This window comes from Amia ocellicauda, chromosome 5 (genome assembly GCF_036373705.1).
Source record: "Amia ocellicauda isolate fAmiCal2 chromosome 5, fAmiCal2.hap1, whole genome shotgun sequence".
Lineage (NCBI taxonomy): Eukaryota > Metazoa > Chordata > Actinopteri > Amiiformes > Amiidae > Amia > Amia ocellicauda.
In genome coordinates, this window is record NC_089854.1 from 48,356,574 (window position 1) to 48,379,540 (window position 22,967).

At 45.7% G+C, this 22,967-nt stretch overlaps 1 protein-coding gene across 2 annotated transcripts in view; it reads left to right on the plus strand.

Annotated features, from left to right (window-relative positions):
• Window positions 1–13,797, plus strand: part of hcls1 (hematopoietic cell-specific Lyn substrate 1) — a 30,039-nt gene extending 16,242 nt beyond the window's left edge. Inside the window, exons 4-15 of one of the 2 annotated variants that reach the window (XM_066705555.1) lie at window positions 249–378; window positions 694–804; window positions 949–1,003; window positions 1,260–1,370; window positions 2,366–2,476; window positions 2,692–2,747; window positions 3,181–3,250; window positions 3,819–3,967; window positions 8,200–8,349; window positions 8,520–8,679; window positions 11,466–11,531; window positions 11,955–13,797. In XM_066705555.1, the coding sequence (XP_066561652.1) occupies window positions 249–378; window positions 694–804; window positions 949–1,003; window positions 1,260–1,370; window positions 2,366–2,476; window positions 2,692–2,747; window positions 3,181–3,250; window positions 3,819–3,967; window positions 8,200–8,349; window positions 8,520–8,679; window positions 11,466–11,531; window positions 11,955–12,091 (1,306 nt within the window). In that variant the 3' untranslated portion in view covers window positions 12,092–13,797. Of the gene's footprint in view, window positions 1–248; window positions 379–693; window positions 805–948; window positions 1,004–1,259; window positions 1,371–2,365; window positions 2,477–2,691; window positions 2,748–3,180; window positions 3,251–3,818; window positions 3,968–8,199; window positions 8,350–8,516; window positions 8,680–11,465; window positions 11,532–11,954 lie in introns of both variants that reach the window. The other variant, XM_066705554.1, reaches the window with a different exon arrangement.
• Window positions 13,798–22,967: the final 9,170 nt, after the last annotated feature.

Sequence of the window (22,967 nt, forward strand, 5' to 3'; positions counted from 1 at the left end):
GCAGTATCAGCTAAATGTCCAATGCCAGTATCAGATCGGTGCATCCCTAACATCGAGTGAACATCTGCTTGTCCCTAGTGCAATAAACTCAAACTATTTAAACCCCAAGAGGGAGAGGGTCATTTAAATTGTGACTCAAGCATATTGTCTCAAGTAAGGTTAACTCTGCCATTCTCTCTCTCTTTTTGTAGTGTATCAGTGCATCAGTATATAAGTCTCTCTCTCTTTATCTGTCTATGTTTCTGCAGTGTGGCAGAGCTGCGCTCTCGTGTATCTCAGGAGCATGAGGTTGTCAAACAGAAGGAGTTGGAAGAAGGACCACGTGCTGCATATGGATATGGGGGCAAGTTTGGGGTGGAGAAGGACCGCATGGACAAGGTGAGGGACAAGGTTGAAGCCCTGTGGTCCAGCCTGACTTGGATATGGATATTCAGCTTGTTTTTCAAGTCAACAATACCCATAGACAAAACATATAAAATATGTTATATATACACATAATCAATTTGTATTGATTGTACTGTGGGGTAACCATTGTGTTTGGTGTTTTATCAGTGTTGCAGCATACAGCTGAAAACATGGTCTTTAACCTCAACTGGAGTTCCAAATATATAGCACATTACAAATCTAAATATATCTCTCATTTCACAGGGTGTAGTAAATCATTGTTTGTTTATGTGTGTGTGTTGCCTTCAGGTGGCTTTGGGGCACAGTTATGTTGCAGAGGTGGAGAAGCACTCATCCCAGACTGATGCTGCGCGGGGCTTCGGGGGGAAGTATGGAGTGCAGAAGGAGCGTGTTGACAAGGTCAGCTTACCAATCTCTGAGCTGTTGCTTACCTGTCTCTTACCTGTGTCTCGACCCCACCAGTAAGGCTCAACCTGGTATTAAACATACATCTCTCTCTCTCTCTCTCTCTCTCTCTCTCTCTCTCTCTCTCTTACTCGACAGTCTGCGGTTGGATTCGAGTACAAGGGTGCAGTGGAACAGCACGCCTCTCAGAAAGGTAGCTCCCTGTCAAGTGGGGTGTTGATGTAAGGGTGGAAAGTGTGAGTGTGTCTGTGTGCGGTGCCGGCGAGAGGGAATATTTAACTTTTATAGTTGTACAGTATTCTGTCCTCTGATGCTCAACCGAAAGAGCACAAATACTGGCAAGCTTGGGAATTCAAATCACCATGTTTTCCTCTCTCCTCTGTCTCTACCATTTTATTCCTAATTTTCTCTACACATCTCCCTCCCCCTCCCCCCATTTGCTCTGTCAGATTACTCTCGTGGTTTCGGTGGTAAGTACGGAGTAGAGAAGGAGAAGGTTGACAAGACTGCCCTGGGCTATGACTACAAGGGAGAGACGGAGAAGCACCAGTCTCAGAAAGGTGGGAGTGCCACCTGATGGCTGGGCTCTGACTATGTGACTGACTAGTGTGAACTATGATACTGTAGTGTGTTCTGTGCTACATACTCTGTGTAAGTTAAAAAGCCATGTGAAGGGTGTCTCTTATTGTATAAAAGTTGTCATCTCCTTATCTGTTATTGGCTGGTTTCTCCTATGTGATTTATAATGTACTGTATTGTGTACTGTACTGTATCCTGTAGTGTGCACTGTACATATTAGTTTTCCTGCCACATATCAAGACCTGAACAGCCTGAACGCATACAAATCTTCACCCAATTCAGTTAAATCAAGAAAAGCAACCCTAACTTTAATAAATGACTAGCTTTACTGGGGACCCTAATTTGATCACTAAATATTTGTTTTGAGCATTTTGTAAAATATAAATTAATAACATATGGCAATTAAGTTGCCCACCACCGAAATAATACTCACTCATTATTTAAAACTGTAATGCTGCACAACAGTGTCAAAAGGAGAGCCCCTAAACATTGCACTACATCAATAGGTTACCTATACAGTTTTAAAACTTACCTTTGTCAGTTTTGTAATACCTGGTGTGCCATGTAATTTTGAAAAGACACATTAAAAAAATAAAATATTTAATTCATAATTCATAACAAAATTACACAACTTTGAACACCAGAACAAGCTCAGGTTTCTCACTGAAAGTATGTTTTTTTTAAAGTTTATAATGGGTGGGCAGACAGGAGGGATTGGTGTGCCATACAATATTTTATATAAAGTGGTGTCACAGGTTTAATGAGGCTGGAAAAGTGTGCTGTATTGTGTGTTTCTGTGGAAGAATGCAATTAATCTCTGTGTGGTGGAGTAGTGTTTATGGACTTTGTAAGAATTAAAGGGAAAAGTGTTCCTAAAATTAATTAAAATAAATGCAGTTTTCCAACAATACGTTTTCTTCCATCTCTCTATCTTCTTATACTGCTGTTCCCCCGCCCCCCTTTCTGTTTCTGTCAGATTATTCTCATGGTTTTGGTGGGAAATACGGAGTGGAGAAGGAGAAGGTGGACAAAGCAGCCCTGGGCTACGACTACAAGGGAGAGACAGAGAAGCACCAGTCTCAGAAAGGTAGTCGTCCCCCCTGCTTGCTGCAACAAACTTACCATGCTCTTTTACCCCCTACACAGATGTGAAGAGAATCAACTTCAACCCAACTCAACCCAAAAATTATTCTTATTGCTCTTGATTAAATACTGCCCCCCCTTTCAAATCAATTTCCATTCTTAAATCAAATTTTGTCTTTCTTTTGCTCTCTCTCTCTTCACTGTTGTTCTGTATTGCAGATTATGCCACAGGCTTTGGGGGGCGCTATGGAGTCCAGACCGATCGAGTGGACAAGGTGAGTGTTCTCCTGTCTTTATGTGTGTTTACATTTGTGTGTGGTATGTAGTGACATATAGTGGGCTGAGAGAATTTCAGAATTGAACTGGGAAGCAGTGCCATCTACTGTCAGGGTAACCACGTCCTCAGCTCATTGTTTAGTCCAGCTTGATAGACGTTTGTCTTTTCCTTGTTGACTGACAGTTACACTGTCTCTAACCCCGTTACATGTCTATTAAATGTTAATCACACATCTTCTACATGTGTACTATCTTTGTATTTCCTGTCCATAACATTCTGTTAGCTGTTGCGTTTCTGCTGCCTTCTCAGCTCAGTCCAGTATGTGTTTAAATGTGTCTAACAGGTGGAGAAGGTGTCATGTACCCATCAGGGATAGTGTGGTATTAAGACTATATCTCTCTCTAACTCTCTCTCTCTCTCTGTCATTACAGAGTGCTGCATCCTTTACCGATATGCAAGCACCCACTTCGTCTTACCAGAAGACCCGGCCGGTGGAGGCCTGTGAGTACGGGGACTCCATTTATCAGCTGAACTAGGGTCAGCAGGGGGATCTGGGCAGGTCTTAGCAGCTACAATCTGCAGCTTGCACCCTACACACTTGTCCCCTATCCACTCCCTCTCTCTTTCCCTCTCCCCCTGTCTCTGTCTCTCTCATTTGCCTTGTCTTCAGTCACACCCTGCACATTTCTCCCATATTCTCTCCATACTTTCTCTGTCTTTCTAAGTGAAGCCAGTGCGGTCGGAGCTCCCCGAAACTGCACACCACAGGTGCCCCTCTGTGTGCTCCACACCGCAGCCTGGTACACCAAAAGACAGAGTCTCCCGACGCAAGAGGCTTAACACTGTACTGATTTTTCTGAGGGGTTAAGTAACTTGTAATGGGCTCATTATACCAAATTACTTCACCTGATTTTCAGTCTGACTGACCCGTTGCTGAAAATCATGTGGAGCACCATGTGCTTGTCAACCAGTCAGTCAGTCAGTGAGTGACGCTACAGACAGTCAATGAGTGAGTCAGTCAGTGATTCATTCAATACGTGGGACTGTGTGATTGATATTGTCCCCCCAGCAAGCGTGGGTGCGGGCAGTCTGAAGGCACGCTTCGAGAACCTGGCCAAAGCGTCGGATGAGGAGAACCAGCGCCGCACAGAAGAGGAGCGGGCCAGGAGGCAGGCCCGGGAGCAGAGGGAGCAGGAGGAGGCACGTCGTAGACAGCAGGTACAGAACAGCTTTTACCTGAGAAAGGTACACCACCCCCCTAACCTGAGACTGGAGTGTAAAAGCCGGACACAACAAGGGAGAGAGTCTCGGGTTCCGGTGGTGTCCGGGTATTATTGGGGTTCACAGGGGACAAAACAAAAGGGGATAAGACAAGCAAAGCAAAACAAAACATCCACACAAAACAGGGGCTCCGGGGCAGTTATGGCTATAAGTCTCAGTCCTCCTTTTTGCCGGTTAGCTGTCGCGTCGGGGAGGGAGAGGAATTAAATAGACAAGGCACAGCTGCTGCTGACGTCACAATCACCTCGGTGCTCATTGCCCGCAGCCGTGAGTCCGCAGCCTGTTAGCGAGGGAGCGGACAACACAGCTGCGGCACATGGGCACCTAATCAGCGGACGTCAGCAGCAGCTGTGCCGTGACCGACAATGGCCTGTCACATGGAGCTATAGCACTGACCTCGCCTCTCTGACTCTCCTGAGACAGGTAGAGATAGGGCTGACTAAATTTCTGGTAGACAGATAGACTCACAGTGACAGAAGGTTATAAAGGCAGACAATGGTACACAAAGAGAAAGACATTATTATTATTTTTATTTCTTTGCAGACGCCCTTATTCAGGGCAACTTACAATATAAATGCAATACAAAGTGCAAGAATACAGTTAAGTACAAGGCATCAAATATTACAAATTCAAATTTACATTATACAAAGCAATTCAAAATATAATACATTACTTACACAGGTAAGTACAGTAAGTGAGGTCACTCAGTGCTGTTGTCACGGTTACCTCGCGAGAGGACCGTTAAGCTGATAGAGAAAGGACCCAAGTGCAGAGCTACTGCAATGAGCAGACAGAAACCAAGGAGAATCCAAAGGCGAGGTCGAGGTCACAGACAAAAGGTCGAAATCCAGGAGGTCAAGAGAAACAGATACAGAACACAAAGCGAGAGACACAAGGTTACAGGACAAGGAGCTAAGGAGAACAGGGAACCAGGAGACCAAGGAACCAGGAGAACAAGGCTAGGTGAAGCAGGTAGAGCTGACAACACTTTGCCAAGAGTGAGGGCAGTGAGGGGTTTATAAAGGAGAGCAGAAACTAGGAAGACAAGAGCAGGACCAAATGAGAACAAAGGACAGGAGCAGAAGTGCACAAGGGTGAGGAGGAATGTTAATTGATAGAATGAAAAAAAAGGAAAGCAGTGAAGGGAGCAGGAAAAGGCAAGGGAACATTGGCGGCCTCTAGTGGGGGAAGAGGGTCAGGGCTCGGGAACTGTGACAGTACCCCCCCTCCACGCTCGGTGCAGCCGAATGGGACTGGACACAGCGGGGAAAGCCATGGGACAGAAAATCAGGACCAAAAGGTAGTGGGGAAACAGAAGACAAGAAGGAGGGAAAGGGCAAGAGTTCTAGAGAGTGGCCATAAGGCAAGATCGGGAGGCCTGGGAGGTGGCCACAAGTCAGGGTCAAAAGATCTGAAAGACGGCCATGGGATAGGATCGGGTTCTGGAGGTCTTGGAGGTGGCCACAGGTAAGGAACGGGATCAGGAGGTCTGGGAGGCGATCTCAGGACAGGAACAGGTTCAGGAGGTCTGAGGAACAGCCACAGGACAGAAACGGGTTCAGGAGGTCTAGGAGATGGCCTCAGGACAGAAACACGTTCAGGAGGTCTAGGAGACGGCCACAAGACAAAGACAGGGTCTGGAGGTCTGAAAGACATTTGCAGGACAGAGGTGAGATCCAATGAGCCGGAAGGTAGTTTCCGGACAGATGCAGAGTCTGGAGAACCTGAAGGCGATCTCCAGAAAGAGGTAGGGTCCGGGTCGGGCAGAGGAGGTGCTGGAGGTTCGGTGGACGGAACCGATGAGGCCTCAGAAGCCGGGACCTGGGAAGGCGAAGCCACGTAAGCTTTAGGAGACTCTGAAAGAGGTGCCTTGGGAGGCGAAGCCGACTGCGTAGTGGGAAGCGGAGCCGTCAGAGGTGGAGTCTTGGAAGATGGAGATGGTGAAACAGTGGAAGGCAGCGCTGTGAAGGTCTCGGAAGATGGCACCGTAGGAGGCTAAACTGTTGAAGCCTTAGAAGTCTCGGGAGGCGGCGGCGCTAAGGGAGGCAGAACCATAGAAATTTCATAAGGCAGAGCCGAGGGAGGTACAGTCTCATGAGGCGATACGGAAGATACCTCGGGAGGCATGAAATCCTCAGTAGGCGGAGCCATAGAATGTGGGGCTGTAAATGTCTCTGGGGGCGGAGCCTGGGAAGGTGGAACCAAAGGGACCTCAGGAGGCAGAGTTGCAGGAACCGTGGACAGTATAATTGCAGGAACTGTGAAAGCCACAGAAGGCAGTGCCGTGGAAGCCAGGGGAGTCTTGATGGGCGAAGCCGTTGAAAAGGTCGAAATCCAGGAGGTCAAGAGAAACAGGTACAGAACACAAAGCGAGAGAGAGACACAAGGTTACAGGACAAGGAGCTAAGGCGAACAAGGAACCAGGCGAACAAGGAACCAGGCGAACAAGGAACCAGGCGAACAAGGAACCAGGCGAACAAGGAACCAGGCGAACAAGGAACCAGGCGAACAAGGAACCAGGCGAACAAGGAACCAGGCGAACAAGGAACCAGGCGAACAAGGAACCAGGCGAACAAGGAACCAGGCGAACAAGGAACCAGGCGAACAAGGAACCAGGCGAACAAGGATAGTTGAAGCAGGTAGAGCTGACAACACTTTGCCAAGAGTGAGGGCAGTGAGGGGTTTATAAAGGAGAGCAGAAACTAGGAAGACAAGAGCAGGACCAATGAGAACAAAGGACAGGAGCAGAAGTGCACAAGGGTGAGGAGGAATGTTAATTGATAGAATGAAAAAAAAGGAAAGCAGTGAAGGGAGCAGGAAAAGGCAAGGGAACATTGGCGGCCTCTAGTGGGGGAAGAGGGTCAGGGCTAGGGAACTGTGACAGCTGTAAAGATGTAAGGTCACAGTCAAGGGCTACGGGAAAGGGAGCAAGGGGGAAATCAATCAATAATACAAGTATTAATAACACAAGAAGCATGATAAAATGCTGTGAAGTGCTATCTTCCAGGGAATGAAAGGACTAATATTACAAGTACTGTCTGAAAAGATGTGTCTTGAGTAAGCGCCGGAAGGAGGTCAAGGACTCTTCTGTTTTGACTTTGGTGGGAAGTTCGTTCCACCATTTAGGGGCCAGGGATGAGAAGGAGCGGGTTCTGGAGAAAGGGGAGTGGAGAGGAGGCAGAGTTAGACTTCTGAACATAAGAACATAAGAAAGTTTACAAACGGGTGGAGGCCATTTGACTCATCATGCTCGTTTGGTGTCTATTAATAACGGAGTGATTCTGGCACCGGAAGACCGCAGTGGTCTGGAGGGGATGTATGGGGAGACGAGGGACTGAAGGTAGCTTGGTGTGGTCGAGACAGAGGTAGATGAGGGTCAGTGTCTTGAACTGAATGTGTGACGGTATCGGGAGCCAATGGAGGGAGCAGAGCAGTGAAGTAGCGTTTGCGAATCAGGGCAGAGAGAATACCAGACGAGCCGCAGAGTTCTGGATGAGGTGGAGCGGGTGGGTAGTAGTTGCAGGCAGGCAGGCCAGGAGGGAGTTGCAGTAGTCCAGGCGGGAGAGGACCTGTGACTGGACGATTAGCTGAGTCGAGTAGTTGGTGAGGAAGGGATGGATTCGGCGTATGTTGCTCAAGAAGAATCTGCAGGTGCGTGTCAGCGTGGTGATGTGCTGGGTGTAGGAGAGCGCAGGATCGAGGTTGACTCCTAGGTTCTTAGCGGAAGAAGGAGAGAGTGTGGTGGATTCCAAGGGAATCGAGATGGAGAGGTCAGCAGAAGGTGAGGAAGAGTGGGGGAAAAAGAGGAGATACGATTTGGAAGGCAGAGCTTGAGGTGGTGCGAGTGCATCCAGGCGAAGATAGCAGACAAGCAGGAAGAGATGCGAGAGGGGATGAGAGGCTCAGAAGAGGGAAAAGACAGGAAGATCTGGGCATCATCAGCATAGAAGTGGTAGGAGAAACCATGGGATGCAATGAGGGGGCCCAGAGAGTGAGTGTAGGGAGAGAAAAGGAGGGGGCCCAGGACAGAGCCTTGGGGTACACTTGTGAGGAGAGTTTGGGAGGTGGATGAGGAACCTCGCCATGTCACTTGGTAGGTCTGGACATAAAACATAAAACATAAGACATAAAACAAATTGATCTCTTAATTCTTATTCTCTTTCCTTCAGGAGGTGAAGGAGAGAAGCAGAGAGGAGGAGCCACCTGTTCATCAAGACCCTCCCATTCCTGAGCTGAGGACCACACAAGTGCACAGAGAGCTGCCCAAGATCCCCAGAGAGGAGTGTGAGCCTAGTGGGAACAGGCAGCGGGAGGAGCAGGTACTGAACATGTCAGGATTGTCATAACCTGACAGCACTACACACCAAACACCACACTCAAACACAGGCTACACACAGAGTTCCACACAAACATCACACACAGATTGACAAAGGCAAATACACACAAAAGGGGAGGGTGGTGTACTGAGTATGTGCTATCCCTGAAGGAGCATGGGGAGGCAGAGGATGAGCCAGAGTACGATGAGCCCCCCAGTCTCCCCCCGCGTTCAGATGACCTGCTGGAGGAGGAAGAGGGAGATGCAGATTATGAAAACCTAGGGGAGCCTGAGACTCCTCCACACCTCTTCCCACAGACCACCCCACTGACAGGTCAGTGACCCACTGGAGTGGAACCCTCACTGGGGTACCAAGAAGCCAAAAAAGAGAGGAAGCCTGGAGAAGCAGATTGCAGAAGGACATATTAGACCTGTAGCTGTGGCCTTTGTTGGGGTTGTCTTGGTCAGGTCCAGTGAGGGTTTGATTGGATCAGGCATCATGGGTGATATTGGGTTTAATTGGGTGGCTGATGGGTTATGGTTGTGTGTCGGGGTTTAAGTGGGGTAGTGTGTAGGCTTTCCAAAACTGGGTGAAAATTCCATGCCTGGGTTTTTGGAGTTTAAAATTCATAAACCCGGGGTACCCGGGCTTGAAGCCAAATTATTTCATAGGCATATACAGTGGGGGAAAAAAGTATTTGATCCCCTGCTGATTTTGTACGTTTGCCCACTGACAAAGAAATGATCAGTCTATAATTTTAATGGTAGGTGTATTTTAACAGTGAGAGACAGAATCCAGAAAAACGCATTTCAAAAAAGTTATAAATTGATTTGCATGTTAATGAGGGAAATAAGTATTTGATCCCCTATCAATCTGCAAGATTTCTGGCTCCCAGGTGTCTTTTATACAGGTCACGAGCTGAGATTAGGAGCAGTCTCTTAAAGGGAGTGCTCCTAATCTCAGCTCGTTACCTGTATAAAAGACACCTGTCCACAGAAGCAATCAATCAATCAGATTCCAAACTCTCCACCATGGCCAAGACCAAAGAGCTGTCCAAGGATGTCAGGGACAAGATTGTAGACCTACACAAGGCTGGAATGGGCTACAAGACCATCGCCAAGCAGCTTGGTGAGAAGGTGACAACAGTTGGTGCGATTATTCGCAAATGGAAGAAACACAAAATAACTGTCAGTCTCCCTCGGTCTGGGGCTCCATGCAAGATCTCACCTCGTGGAGTTTCAATGATCATGAGAACGGTGAGGAATCAGCCCAGAACTACACGGGAGGATCTTGTTAATGATCTCAAGGCAGCTGGGACCATAGTCACCAAGAAAACAATTGGTAACACACTACGCCGTGAAGGACTGAAATCCTGCAGCGCCCGAAAGGCCACCCTGCTCAAGAAAGCACATGTACAGGCCCGTCTGAAGTTTGCCAATGAACATCTGAATGATTCAGAGGAGAACTGGGTGAAAGTGTTGTGGTCAGATGAGGCCAAAATCAAGCTCTTTTGCATCAACTCAACTCGCCGTGTTTGGAGGAGGAGGAATGACCCCAAGAACACCATCCCCACCGTCAAACATGGAGGTGGAAACATTATGCTTTGGGGGTGTTTTTCTGCTAAGGGGACAGGACAACTGCACCGCATCAAAGGGACGATGGACGGGGCCATGTACCGTCAAATCTTGGGTGAGAACCTCCTTCCCTCAGCCAGGGCATTGAAAATGGTTCGTGGATGGGTATTCCAGCATGACAATGACCCAAAACACACAGCCAAGGCAACAAAGGAGTGGCTCAAGAAGAAGCACATTAAGGTCCTGGAGTGGCCTAGCCAGTCTCCAGACCTTAATCCCATAGAAAATGTGTGGAGGGAGCTGAAGGTTCGAGTTGCCAAACGTCAGCCTCGAAACCTTAATGACTTGGAGAGGATCTGCAAAGAGGAGAGGGACCCTCCTGAGATGTGTGCAAACCTGGTGGCCAACTACAAGAAACGTCTGACCTCTGTGATTGCCAACAAGGGTTTTGCCACCAAGTACTAAGTCGAAGGGGTCAAATATTTATTTCCCTCATTAACATGCAAATCAATTTATAATTTTTTTGAAATGCGTTTTTCTGGATTTGTTTGTTGTTAATCTGTCTCTCACTGTTAAAATTCACCTACCATTAAAATTATAGACTATCACTATTATAGATTATCATTTCTTTGTCAGTGGGCAAACGTACAAAATCAGCAGGGGATCAAATACTTTTGGAAAAAATAAGCAATATGAAAACTTTTCCAGTTGTGCCTCTCTCTCTGTCAAATGTCATTATACAACTATTTCAGCACAGCGTGTGCAAAACGGCACCTTGCAGGCGAACGCCTCACCTTGTCACATACTGTTATACATGTCAAACGTATGTCTGAACTCCTCAAATCTTATTTTTCCCCCTTATTTTATTAATTAAACTAGAACCCCTTGCCATATCAACAAGGTAATACTAAATAAAAGAATAAACACAATTTTTGTGTCTGTATTTTATGTGGAGTTGAAATTAAACACAATCTCAGTTATTCTGCATTATTATTATTATTATTATTATTATTATTATTATTATTATTATTATTTTATTATTATTATTATTATTTATTAATTCACATAGTTATTATGTATTGATCATTTGTATAAACTGAAGTGACCTTTTAGAGCCCCCAGCTATTTGCAATACCTTGTTTGCATACTTTTTGCATTCGGCTGATTGGCCGAGTACCTCTTGTAGGAAGTAGAACCTTACCGAGCTTGGATCGGAGCATTTCTTTTGAACTCCTTGTATTTTGCAACAGTGCTCAATTATATTGTAGGTTTCGCCGACAGGTTACTGAATGAACATCAGTCTTCTCACCAAATGAAAAAATATACCAAAGTATACAAGAGTGCACTGTTGCGCTGTGCACATAAGTATGTTTTTTTTTTTTTCCCCCCCATCAACCCCGGGCTTGCGGGGTTGAGAAATCGTCCCAGTTGCCCAGGTTTTTGGTCCCCGGGCTGGAAACACTAGTTGTGTGTCTGAGTCTGATTGGGTGGGGGTGGTTCTGATCAGTGCAGGTGTGACTGTCCTCTTCCCTTATCCCTCTCCAGCTGACGGCGATTACGAGGAGATGCCAGGGGGGTTGTCAGCAAAGGCACTGTATGACTACCAGGGAGGTAAGAATCACATGCAGCTGCACTGCACCTGTCTACTCTCTGTATATCGATCTCTTTTTTTTCTCCTCCTCTTCCTCTTTTTCTTTCTCACTTTCATCTTTCTTTCTTCACTTCTTTACTGTCTTTCAGTGTACATCCATCCATTCTATTCCTGCTCTCTTCACTTCTGCTTTCTCCTTCGCTGTCCCTCTGTCCTAACATCGCACCCTCTCCCCCCACATCACTCCCTCTCACCTGCCTTCTTATTTCACTGTTACTCTTCATCTCTCTCTCATTTCCTCTCATCTCTCCTTCACCTTCTTACATACACATTCAATCCATTTTCTCTCTGTCCCTCTCCCACTTGTTCTTACCCTATATCTCCCCATCCCTCATCCTTTCACTCTTTATTCTCCCCTTCACCTCCCCCCCCAATCAATGCAGAAGGTGACGATGAGATCTCATTCGAGCCAGATGACATCATCACGGGGATCGACATGGTGGACGAGTCGTGGTGGCGCGGTCACTGCAGGGGCCGGCATGGCCTCTTCCCCGCCTCCTACGTGGAGCTCATACAGTGATGGGTGCTGTCTCTCTCTCACTCTGTCTCCAATGTGTTGCAGTGTTTCAGTCTCTTTCACTCCCCCCTTTGCTTGCTTTTAAAATTCCTTTTTGTATGCAGATTCAAAAAGTACTTATTACTGACGACAAAATTTGTCATTAAAACATTAAATGACTGATAACACAAACAGTTAAAAACACAGATCGATACCTTTCCTGTCTCTTTTTCTTTCTGTCTCACATCTCTGCTCATTTATTTACTATTCCCAGACTCACTCTGTTTGTCACTCTCTTGTGATGACCTGGCTCTCTGTTTCAGGGGAAAGTGTAAAATGACAAAGAGGAACCATCGCTCGATCACTGATTCCTGTGTACTTGTTTCTGTGCCTTAAAAAAACCCCACAAATTTAAATATTTTTGTATTTCCAAATGTTTTCAGGCACTTCCCTGTGGAGGGTTAATAGAGGACTGAACACCCTCAGTGCCTGCAGACATTTACACTATTGTTTCGCAACCCTGTCCTGGAGTCTCCAGTGTCTTTTAGTATAGTTTTTAACCAAAGTATATCCAACTCTTTCAACAGTTGAGAATAAATAGGCCAAATTAAGCAAATTAAGGGAGTTGACAAGAAAGGTGCTTTATAAATTAAATAATTGATGGATTAATTGAGAGCCCAACTGGAAGTCAATCCAGGGAGTGGGCAGGCAGTATGGGCTATGTTGCATAACTGGGTCAGCACTTACACTTCAAATTTTAGTTTTTCAAAACAATGTACACAGGTTTACTGAAATTATACTGCCGTTTTCTCAAAACTATAACACAAAACAAAAAACCGACACCATACTGGCCAAACTGTCTCTGGCTGGGTCAGGCTAGAGGTTTTTGTCTACATCACAGGCAATGTTTTCCTTGAGCAGGCAGCGTGGGAAATACCCCCTGATATGCCTTATCCACTTCTGGCAGGACTCCATAAATGTGTCCCCACAGGCCTCCTCCAAAGCCTGGAGAAGGTTTTCCCATGATAGACCTTCCACTGCCATGCTGAGAAAAACTCCTCTATGCGGTCGAGGAATGGTTTGTAGGATGGAAGAAACAGATTAGAGACAATGAGTTGTCATTGAACCAGTTACAGACCAGAGCAGCATAGAAACACATTGTCCCAAATGACAATGTATTGGGGCTACTCTGGCCGCCCTGGCTCCCTTTGCCCCTGTCGGACCAGAGCATCCCGTGGACCATCAAGGAATGCGAGCACATGGCCTGTGTTATATGGGTGGCATGGTGGTCGAGGACACCATGGTGCCCAATGGCTGCACAGAGTGATGTTTGCAAAAGACAGGTGAGCTCACCTGTGGCCTGTCTGATTGCTCGTTGAACAAATAAGATTAATGGTGGTTGCACCTTGAGAACAATGTGTTAATACTATTGAGTTTTAGTAATTGGAGTTTGGTATATTGAATTGCAATGCTTTCTCCATGAACACATGAGGTGTCACTGATAAAGATTGTGCTTTGTTAAGAGAACTGTGTGTTGGGTTTAGCAATTAATCTGAAATGTTTGTGAAAGCAGGTAAACAATGCTTAAATTGTATTGAAATTTTCTTTATTTTGGTATCTAAATTAATGGTTTGAGATATTGTTTTCACTAGCTTCAGTCTCTTACTTGTGTTAACTTTATTTTCTAACAGAACCAGTAACAATAAAGACAATATAGTTTTGAATCAGTATTTTGTTTTGTGTAAGTATTGTTTATTTATTTTTTGTGTTCATTTATTTATGTTAGAGAATGTATGAAAATACTGTGGTATTTTGTGGGAATGGTGAATTCTGAAGACTATATTATAGGATTATTGTAAAAATTACATTCTTTCAGAATATCCAAAACCATAAGTATCACCACACACAAACACACTGACACAGTATTGACCCACACTGTGACTGTTCCTCAATTCACCACCAGAGGTTGCCTACAATCCAGTTTCTATCTCTAATCCTTTCAGGATCTATGCTTTACCCGTACCTCATTATTGAATTATTGACCAAGTCCTTATCAGTTCACTCCCATCTGTCCCTAATTACCTCTCCCTTTCCTTTAGTATAAACCTCAATTTTTACACTTATTTGTGAAGTTTTGTCTTACCTTTTCCACTGCATCTCTGTGGACTGGGTAAATGCCGGAACAGTGGAAATATTTACAAAGACATCCAAATCAGAAAAATACTTATTCTGGGCTATTAGAAACTTGTGTTTTAATTGAAAATATTGTATTACATAGTGTAAATAATATGAAAATGCCTTTATGACTAATCTACCTGGTGGCCACAGTTTGCACTATCAATCTAATACAGCAACTATTTGTTAAATTTTTGAGGTACAACGTACTGTCTGAATTAAAATAGCCTGTAATTGCATTAAAGTTCATAGTCTAAGCCAAACATGGTTTTATATGGTAAAGCAATATTCCCAGACTGTTGTAGTCGAACACTCAATTTACACAATGATTAGCCAATGACATGCCAGATACTGCTCAGGCATTTTAGATACTGCCCTTCTCATTATCATGTTAGAGATAGAGAGATTTGGAAATCTTGTAATATGGAAATTAAAAAAACAAGAACATATATATATATATATATTGGATTATCACAATATATATATATATATATATATATATAGTGATAATGCAAGGGGCAGGGTGCTCAATGGGAGATATGTGAGGGCAGAGGTGTTAATGGGAATGTGTCCTGTGGAAAGGTGGCTGCTTAAAAACAAGGGAACTACAGAAAACAAAATGGAAACCCACAGAAAGACTACATGTCCCAGAACCCTCAGCCAGCCATTTCCCCCCTTAATGAGTCCACCTGGTGATAATCTACCACCAGGTATAAAAAGGGAAGAATCTGGGGGAAGAGGGCAGAATTGAAAAAGCCAGCAGCGAGTGAATAGCTGAGTTGAGCTGTAGAGTTATTTCCATGAGGTTTACTTGAGTTTGGGAGTTTTGTGGCCCTTTAGCCGTGTTTCTTTGTTTGTTTGGATAATTATTAAAAGTATTTTCTTTAAAGACTGGTCTCCTGCACAGTCTTAAAGAACTGCTTTGTCACAATATATATATAATACAGTGAGGGAAAAAAGTATTTGATCCCCTGCTGATTTTGTACTTTTGCCCACTAACAAAGAAATTATCAGTCTATAATTTTAATGGTAGGTGTATTTTAACAGTTAGAGACAGAATAACAAAAAATGCAAAAAAACGCATTTCAAAAAAGTTATACATTGATTTGCATAGGGAAATAAGTATTTGACCCCTTCGACTGGCAAAACCCTTGTTGTCAATCACAGAGGTCAGACGTTTCCTGTAGTTGGCCACCAGGTTTGCACACATCTCAGGAGGGATTTTGTCCCACTCCTCTTTGCAGATCCTCTCCAAGTCATTAAGGTTTCGAGGCTGACGTTTGGCAACTCAAACCTTCAGCTCCCTCCACACATTTTCTATGGGATTAAGGTCTGGAGACTGGCTAGGCCACTCCAGGACCTTAATGTGCTTCTTCTTGAGCCACTCCTTTGTTGCCTTGGCTGTGTGTTTTGAGTCATTGTCATGCTGGAATACCCATCCATGACCCATTTTCAATGCCCTGGCTGAGAGAAGGAGGTTCTCACCCAAGATTTGACGGTACATGGCCCCGTCCATGGTCCCTTTGATGCGGTGCAGTTGTCCTGTCCCCTTAGCAGAAAAACACCCCCAAAGCATAATGTTTCCACCTCCATTTTTGACGGTGGGGATGGTGTTCTTGGGGTCATAGGCAGCATTCCTCCTCCTCCAAACACGGCAAGTTGAGTTGATACAAAGAGCTCAATTATGGTCTTATCTGACCACAACACTTTCACCCAGTTCTCCTCTGAATCATTCAGATGTTCATTGGCAAACTTCAGACAGGCCTGTACATGTGCTTTCTTGCGCAGGGGGACCTTGCGGACACTGCAGGATTTCAGTCCTTCACGGCGTAGTGTGTTACCAATTGTTATCTTGGTGACTATGGTCCCAGCTGCCTTGAGATCATTAACAAGATCCTCCCGTGTAGTTCTGGGCTGATTCCTCACCGTTCTCATGATCATTGAAACTCCACGAGGTGAGATCTTGCATGGAACCCCAGACTGAGGGAGACTGACAGTTATTTTGTGTATCTTCCATTTGCGAATAATCACACCAACTGTTGTCACCTTCTCACCAAGCTGCTTGGCGATGGTCTTGTAGCCCATTCCAGCCTTGTGTAGGTCTACAATCTTGTCCCTGACATCCTTGGACAGCTCTTTGGTCTTGGCCATGGTGGAGAGTTTGGAATCTGATTGATTGATTGATTGCTTCTGTGGACACGTGTCTTTTATACAGGTAACGAGCTGAGATTAGGAGCTTGTTACCTGTATAAAAGACACCTGGGAGCCAGAAATCTTGCTGATTGATAGGGCATCAAATACTTATTTCCCTCATTAACATGCAAATCAATTTATAACTTTTTTGAAATGCATTTTTCTGGATTTTGTTGTTATTCTGTCTCTCACTGTTAAAATACACCTACCATTAAAATTATAGACTGATCATTTCGTTGTCAATGGGCAACCGTACAAAATCAGCAGGGGATCAAATACTTTTTTCCCTCACTGTATATACACTGATCAGCCATAACATTATGACCACCTGCCTAATATTGTGTAGGTCCCCCTTTTGCCGCCAAAACAGCCCTGACCCGTCAAGGCATGGACTCCACTAGACCTCTGAAGGTGTGCTGTGGTATCTGGCACCAAGACGTTAGCAGCAGATCCTTTAAGTCTTGAAAGTTGCGAGGTGGGGCCTCCATGGATCGGACTTGTTTGTCCAGCACATCCCACAGATGCTCGATTGGATTGAGATCTGGGGAATTTGGAGGCCAAGTCAACACCTTAAACTCGTGATTCATCAGACCAGGCCACCTTCTTCTATTGCTCTGTGGTCCAGTTCCGATGCTCACGTGCCCATTGTAGGTGCTTTCGGCAGTGGACAGGGGTCAGCATGGGCACCGTGACTGGTCTGCGGCTACGCAGCCCCATACACAACAAACTGCTATGCACTGTGTGTTCTGACATCTTTCTATCAGAACCAGCATTCATTTTTTCAGCAATTTGAGCTACAGTAGCTCGTCTGTTGGATCAGACCACACGGGCCAGCCTTCGCTCCCCACATGCATCAATGAGCCTTGGCTGCCCATGACCCTGTCGCAGGTTCACTGCTTTTCCTTCCTTGGGAACACTCCACAAGAGTTGCAGTTTAGCCATCACAATTTGGCCCTTGTCAAAGTCGCTCAGATCCTTACGCTTGCCCATTTTTCCTGCTTTTAACACATCAACTTTGAGGACAAAATGTTCACTTGCTGCCTAATATATCCCACCCACTGACAGGTGCCATGATAACGAGATTATCAGTGTTATTCATTTCACCTGTCAGTGGTCATGTTATGGCTGATCGGTGTATATACACATATGCAGTCACCTACAAAATCACTGGCACCATTGATAAAGATGAGAATAAAGGCTGTATAAAATAAACACATGTAATATATAGAAAGCGATTGTCTATAACTTTCATTAAAAACATGCTTTGTTTATAATTAAATTCCGAAGCCATGTAGTTGCACACACTCAGTCTATGGGTAGAATCAGTGGTAAATTCCAAAATTTGTTGCATAGTGCTGACTGTCCACCCTGTCCAGCCCACCCTGATCACTGATTGGGTTAGAAAGAACTGTCACTCAAACGTAGTGGACCAATGGAGAACCATGACCTACGCATCCCTCTATGTTCCGCCCTCATGACAAAACAGTGCCAAAACTCAAAAACAAAAACAAAAAAACGAAAGCAAAGAAACTGGCAGCGAAAGCAAAGATTGCAGCAACACAACCACAGGTAGGGACTCCAGTGCTGTCGCTTTAACATTATTTCCTTTATTTTTTTTTTTTTTTTGCTTTTGATGTAATTATTTTTGTTTACAATTCTATACATTTTGCTTTTGATTGTTTTATCTCAACATACATTTTTTCTCAACTATTTTTTTTGTTTACAATATTATATGTTAAATTTTCAACTAGGATAGCAGAAATCTGCATCTGCCTTGCAGGAATATTCTGGCCGTTCTCTGCCTTTGAACCACGTACTACAAAATGCCCGTTTTCCCACACAGTACAGGCATGTTGGGTATTTCCCCAGACAAGCCTGCACTGGCTCATCATCACGAGGTTGGCAGGTACTTGCAGGGGTAACGGAGTAAGTGTTTGTACCTTGGCGGTGCTGCTGCTAGTGCTTGTGCCACAGACAGTATGTCAACTCATTATTAACTTAATAACGTCACTTATTTATCTTTTGAATGTGTTTATTCATTTGCACTATTGATATCTTAATTACTTTGTTGGGTTGTTGTATTCACTATTGCATTATTTTATGGTTTGATTTATTATTCTCACGTGTGTTTAATTTACTTTCACAATGAGCCAATCCCGTGTTCCCTGGAACCACCGCATGCTTTTGTCTGATATTCTACAGCTGCACCCAACTCATGTGAGGGGTTAAGAACGAATTATTCCGGTTGGAAAGGAGACAGGCGTTGACTGAGAAGTGAAAGCAGGCGGTGGATCTCTTTGGGCAGGAGAGGGGTCAGGCGGTGGACAGAGTGAGGGTTTGGCAGAAAGGATGTAGCTGGAGGAGGGATGTTTGGCGTGGCTCTCTGTCCTGGGCTGAGCGGGTGGAAGGTAGGGAGAGCAGGGGTGGGTGTTTGCCCTGACTGGCTGTGCCATTGCCTGTGGCAGCATGGTGAGCGGAAGACAGGCAGCCCAGGCTCGGGAATCCCACCGGCTCGGGAGTCTAGGAATGGCAGGGAGGGGTCCCCTTCGAGGTGCATGTCTCTGCCCTTTGTGCCCGATACCTCAAGCTGAGAGAGCACCGCGATCAAGGAGAGAGCAGGCAGTGGACAGATTACAGGAGAGTCTGTCCCGTCACTTTGGTCTGATGCTGCTGTTGTGCCCTGGCGAAACCACTTTCTGATATCCATACCTATAATCTCAGCTTTTGCTTAATAACTATTACACCGTGTAACACTTTTTTTTGTTACTGGGTAGTAAGTGTTATTTCCTAATTGCTTATGCCTCAAAAGCATAGAAAATGGCTATTATTCCCCACAAACTTTGCTTTTGTGACCAGGACAGTGATATTTTGAAATTTACCTATTTCCAATGACAAAACGGGCGAATTTGTGTCTTTTGTAAATATAGTACAATCGTAAATCTTGAAAAACTACTCACTTTTAAATCTTTTAAAGTCATTTTTGTATTACTTTAGTATAAATATATGTTAATTTGGATTCATATGTGGGGTTTTTTTCTGACTTTATGTGAACGAAAAGAGACAAATTTGCCCCAGGGCCGGCCCACTCAATGGATATTATAATGGACATGTTACTGGGTTAGAATATTATATCTCCATCATCCGGGACTTTCCAATGATGTATAGAATGAATATGTCAAACTTCCATGAGTGAAAACAGGACTGACTGCAAGGGTGCCGCCAAGGGGGGGCCCGGGGTGGCTGGTGGTGATTTGATGAATTATCATGTGGACCTGACACCACAAGGTGTTGATTAAATTAACAAAAAAATAATGGAAAAACAACACAATAAAAAACAAATCAACATTTGATTACAAGTGGTGAGCTGCTGCACCTTTATTCCTTGACATGCTTTGTCAGGACATGGAAAAGAACATTGCCAAACGTATATCAAGACATTGACACTAACTTTACTCGATCTTTTATATTGTTTTTATCTTTCTATGAATGTATTTTAGATCTGAAATATTTATATTTCTTAGGAAAGGGAACCTATTTCATATTTGGTACATTGGGAGGAGAAACTATAACTAATATCTGGTGTACTTGGATATTGTATTTATTAGATGTGTGCATTTTGTTTTTTCTTACTGTTCTTACTATTTTGTTTTGTTTGTTTTTAAGGTGAATTGTTTGGAATTTGGTATTGTGTTTGAGGTTCCCTTTCAAATCGAAAGACAGCCATTACCTAATGGGAAGAGCCTTCTGACCTGTCAATCATTGAAAGCATGTACCAAAGCTGCCCAATAGGGGCCCTGCTGGTAGGAGGAAGACCTGTCCCCAGCATCTGTGAAAATTCTCCTCCTGAATGCAGCTCCCTGTTATTTCTTCTTTCACCTGTCTGTGAATGTGCTTTACTGATATTCACTTGCGATTGCATTAAAGCTTTGAGAAGTGTGCTCTCCTGCTCTTTGTAGTGTGGTTTCTTGTCTCTTCCGAGTTTGGACTATGGTCTTCCTTTATTATTATTATTATTTGCTTCTCTTCTGAGGTAAGTGTGTAGTAGGACTCTCGATCAGAGCCAGCCTTGGTCCTTCCACGGAGATCTATTGCATGGATTTTACTTTCTTGTACCATTATTTCTTTCTTACAGATTCAAGTGGTGTAGGAGAGGACAGAGAGGGAGACTACTCCAATGGAGTAGCCTCCCCGTGGCTGGTCGGTGACCGCCCCACTCTATCCTCCGGATTCTCTCGACCTCTTTCAGCGGATTTTAAACCACTCGATACGTCCAGAGCAACACTACAAATCCTGTCAACCTCAATCTCATTGACCTCGACCAACTGTCGATCCCTCAACTCTTCTGTCGATATCGACCTACCCTGTCGATCCCTCGACCTTTCTGTCGATATCGACTGTGGAATTCCTCCTCTGGACGCTCAAGTCGACCTCTCGGACCTCGACATCGACAACCTCAACTTAAACATCGAGGGGGACTGCATCAGAGCTGAGGAGTTTGGCGAAGTCCATCTGCCACAAGAGCTGTCGACCTATTTAGAGAGTGTGACCAGAGACCTAGACACGGATCTCTTAACCGGGATGAAGCCAAAGGGGGCTTTCCATTGTTGTTGCGGGTGCCAGGGCAAGCTGCCCTCAGACAATAGACATGACTTATGCATGCGCTGTCTGGGTGAGGAGCATGCCCAGAATGCACTGATGGGACAAGGAGGTTGCATTCACTTTGCGGCACTTTGCATTCACTTACGGAGGCTATGTGCCGTAAGAGGGCCAGGAACTCCTGATTAGCCAGCCGCTGCAGCGGAAGCTCTGCCCGCCACTCTTCTGTGGGCTTGGCTCCCCGTGGACCCCGGCAAGTGTCTCTCCAAGAAGACCGTGCTAGTCTTCCTCTCGATCCTCACTGGCGAGGGTGCAGTCTGTCTCCCCCTCTGCCTCCTCACAGGCGAAGGTCCCCGAGAGCGAGGCGCTCCCGCTCCAGGTCTGCCAGATGGGAAAGCGGACGGGATCGCATCTCTCATTAAAACAGTTGGGGAACTGTTGCACAGGCTGGACTCCCAGCAACAGATGCTGCACTCTATGGCGGTGTGAATTCCGGTGGAAGAAGATGTTCACCGTCTCCCTCAGCTGCCACCACTGCTGCCACCCCCAGCAGAAGAAGCGCTGTCCCACGTGGCGTTGTGCACATACATATCGGATCCTCCATCTTTTACAGAGGAGACCGAGGTGGCAAGATCCGTGTCAGAGTACTTTCAAGGGCCGAGTATGGAGTTTAAAGCCCTGATGAGACGTGCCGCTATGACAGTGGACATTCCCTGGTGCACCCAGGAAGAGGTTCAGAAAAATCTGCTTGTGAGGGAGAAGACCGCTAAGCCTGCAGAGATCCTTCCCCTCCTTGATGACTATGTGGACATAGTACAATCCACGTGAAACCAGCCGGCGTCTGCTCCTACAACTTGTAGGCAGGCAGAGGCCATGTACGCAATGGTGGGGGTGAAAAAGAAGGGACTGGGATCTTTCCCACTGATAGGAGACTTGGTGTCCAGGCTGGTTCAGGCGAACGCCATATTAGGCAAAGAACCGCTTTGCCCTAATAAACAATTCCGAACAATGGACACCATGCTAAAGAAAGTGTATTCCGCAGAAACCTCAGTGGTCTGGGCCAATAATGCACAGGCCATCCTAATCCTGTACATGGGTTACCTGATAGGATGCCTGAGGGAGTCCCAGTCTATGGCAGATGTGGAGGAGATGGAGCTAGTCAACACCTAAATGACTGACTTGCTGTGAGAAGGGGCGAAGGCCATGGGGAGATCTCTCGCAGCTAAGGTTGCAGCCACATGTCATCTGTGGCTGATGCAGGCGAAGCTCCAGGACAAGGAGAAGTCCGTCCTCCTCGATGCTCCCATCACCCCGACTCAGACGTTTGGAGAGATGGTGTAACTCTCTATCAAACAATCGGTGAAGGCAAAGGAGACAGTGTCCAAATATGCTGATCTCCAACATCCTAGACGGCAGCCACAGCAGCGCCTATAGGAATCCCAGCAACCCAACAGGCCGAGGCAGGGAAGGCCTCAACCCAGGCCACAACAGCCTAGTGGCTCGCAGCCTGAACAACGCCGCAGAAGCCAGCTGCACGCGAGGGGGAAAAACAGACTCTCCAGCTGGAAGCCTAAGGGCAACAGCCCAACAGCCCCTGTGAAGCCACAGGATCATCCCTGAAGGGACGTGGCCGCCATCACCAACCCCTCCCCCCACAACAGACCGACCGGACTTGATCAATGGCAAGCCTGCACCCAGGACTCCTGGGTGTGAATGACGATGACCCACGGATATACCCTCCAATTCCATTCTGCCCCTCCCCTTCAGAGGGGTGCTGACTACTACTATCGGATATCCCAAAAGGGCTCAAGCTCTCTCTCAGGAGATTGCTGTGATGCGGGAGAAATTAGCGATACGACTAGTGGCCAACGAAGACTCTCGAGCAGGCTACTCAGGGTACTTCCTGGTGTCAAAGAAGGACGGAGGCTTCAGGCCC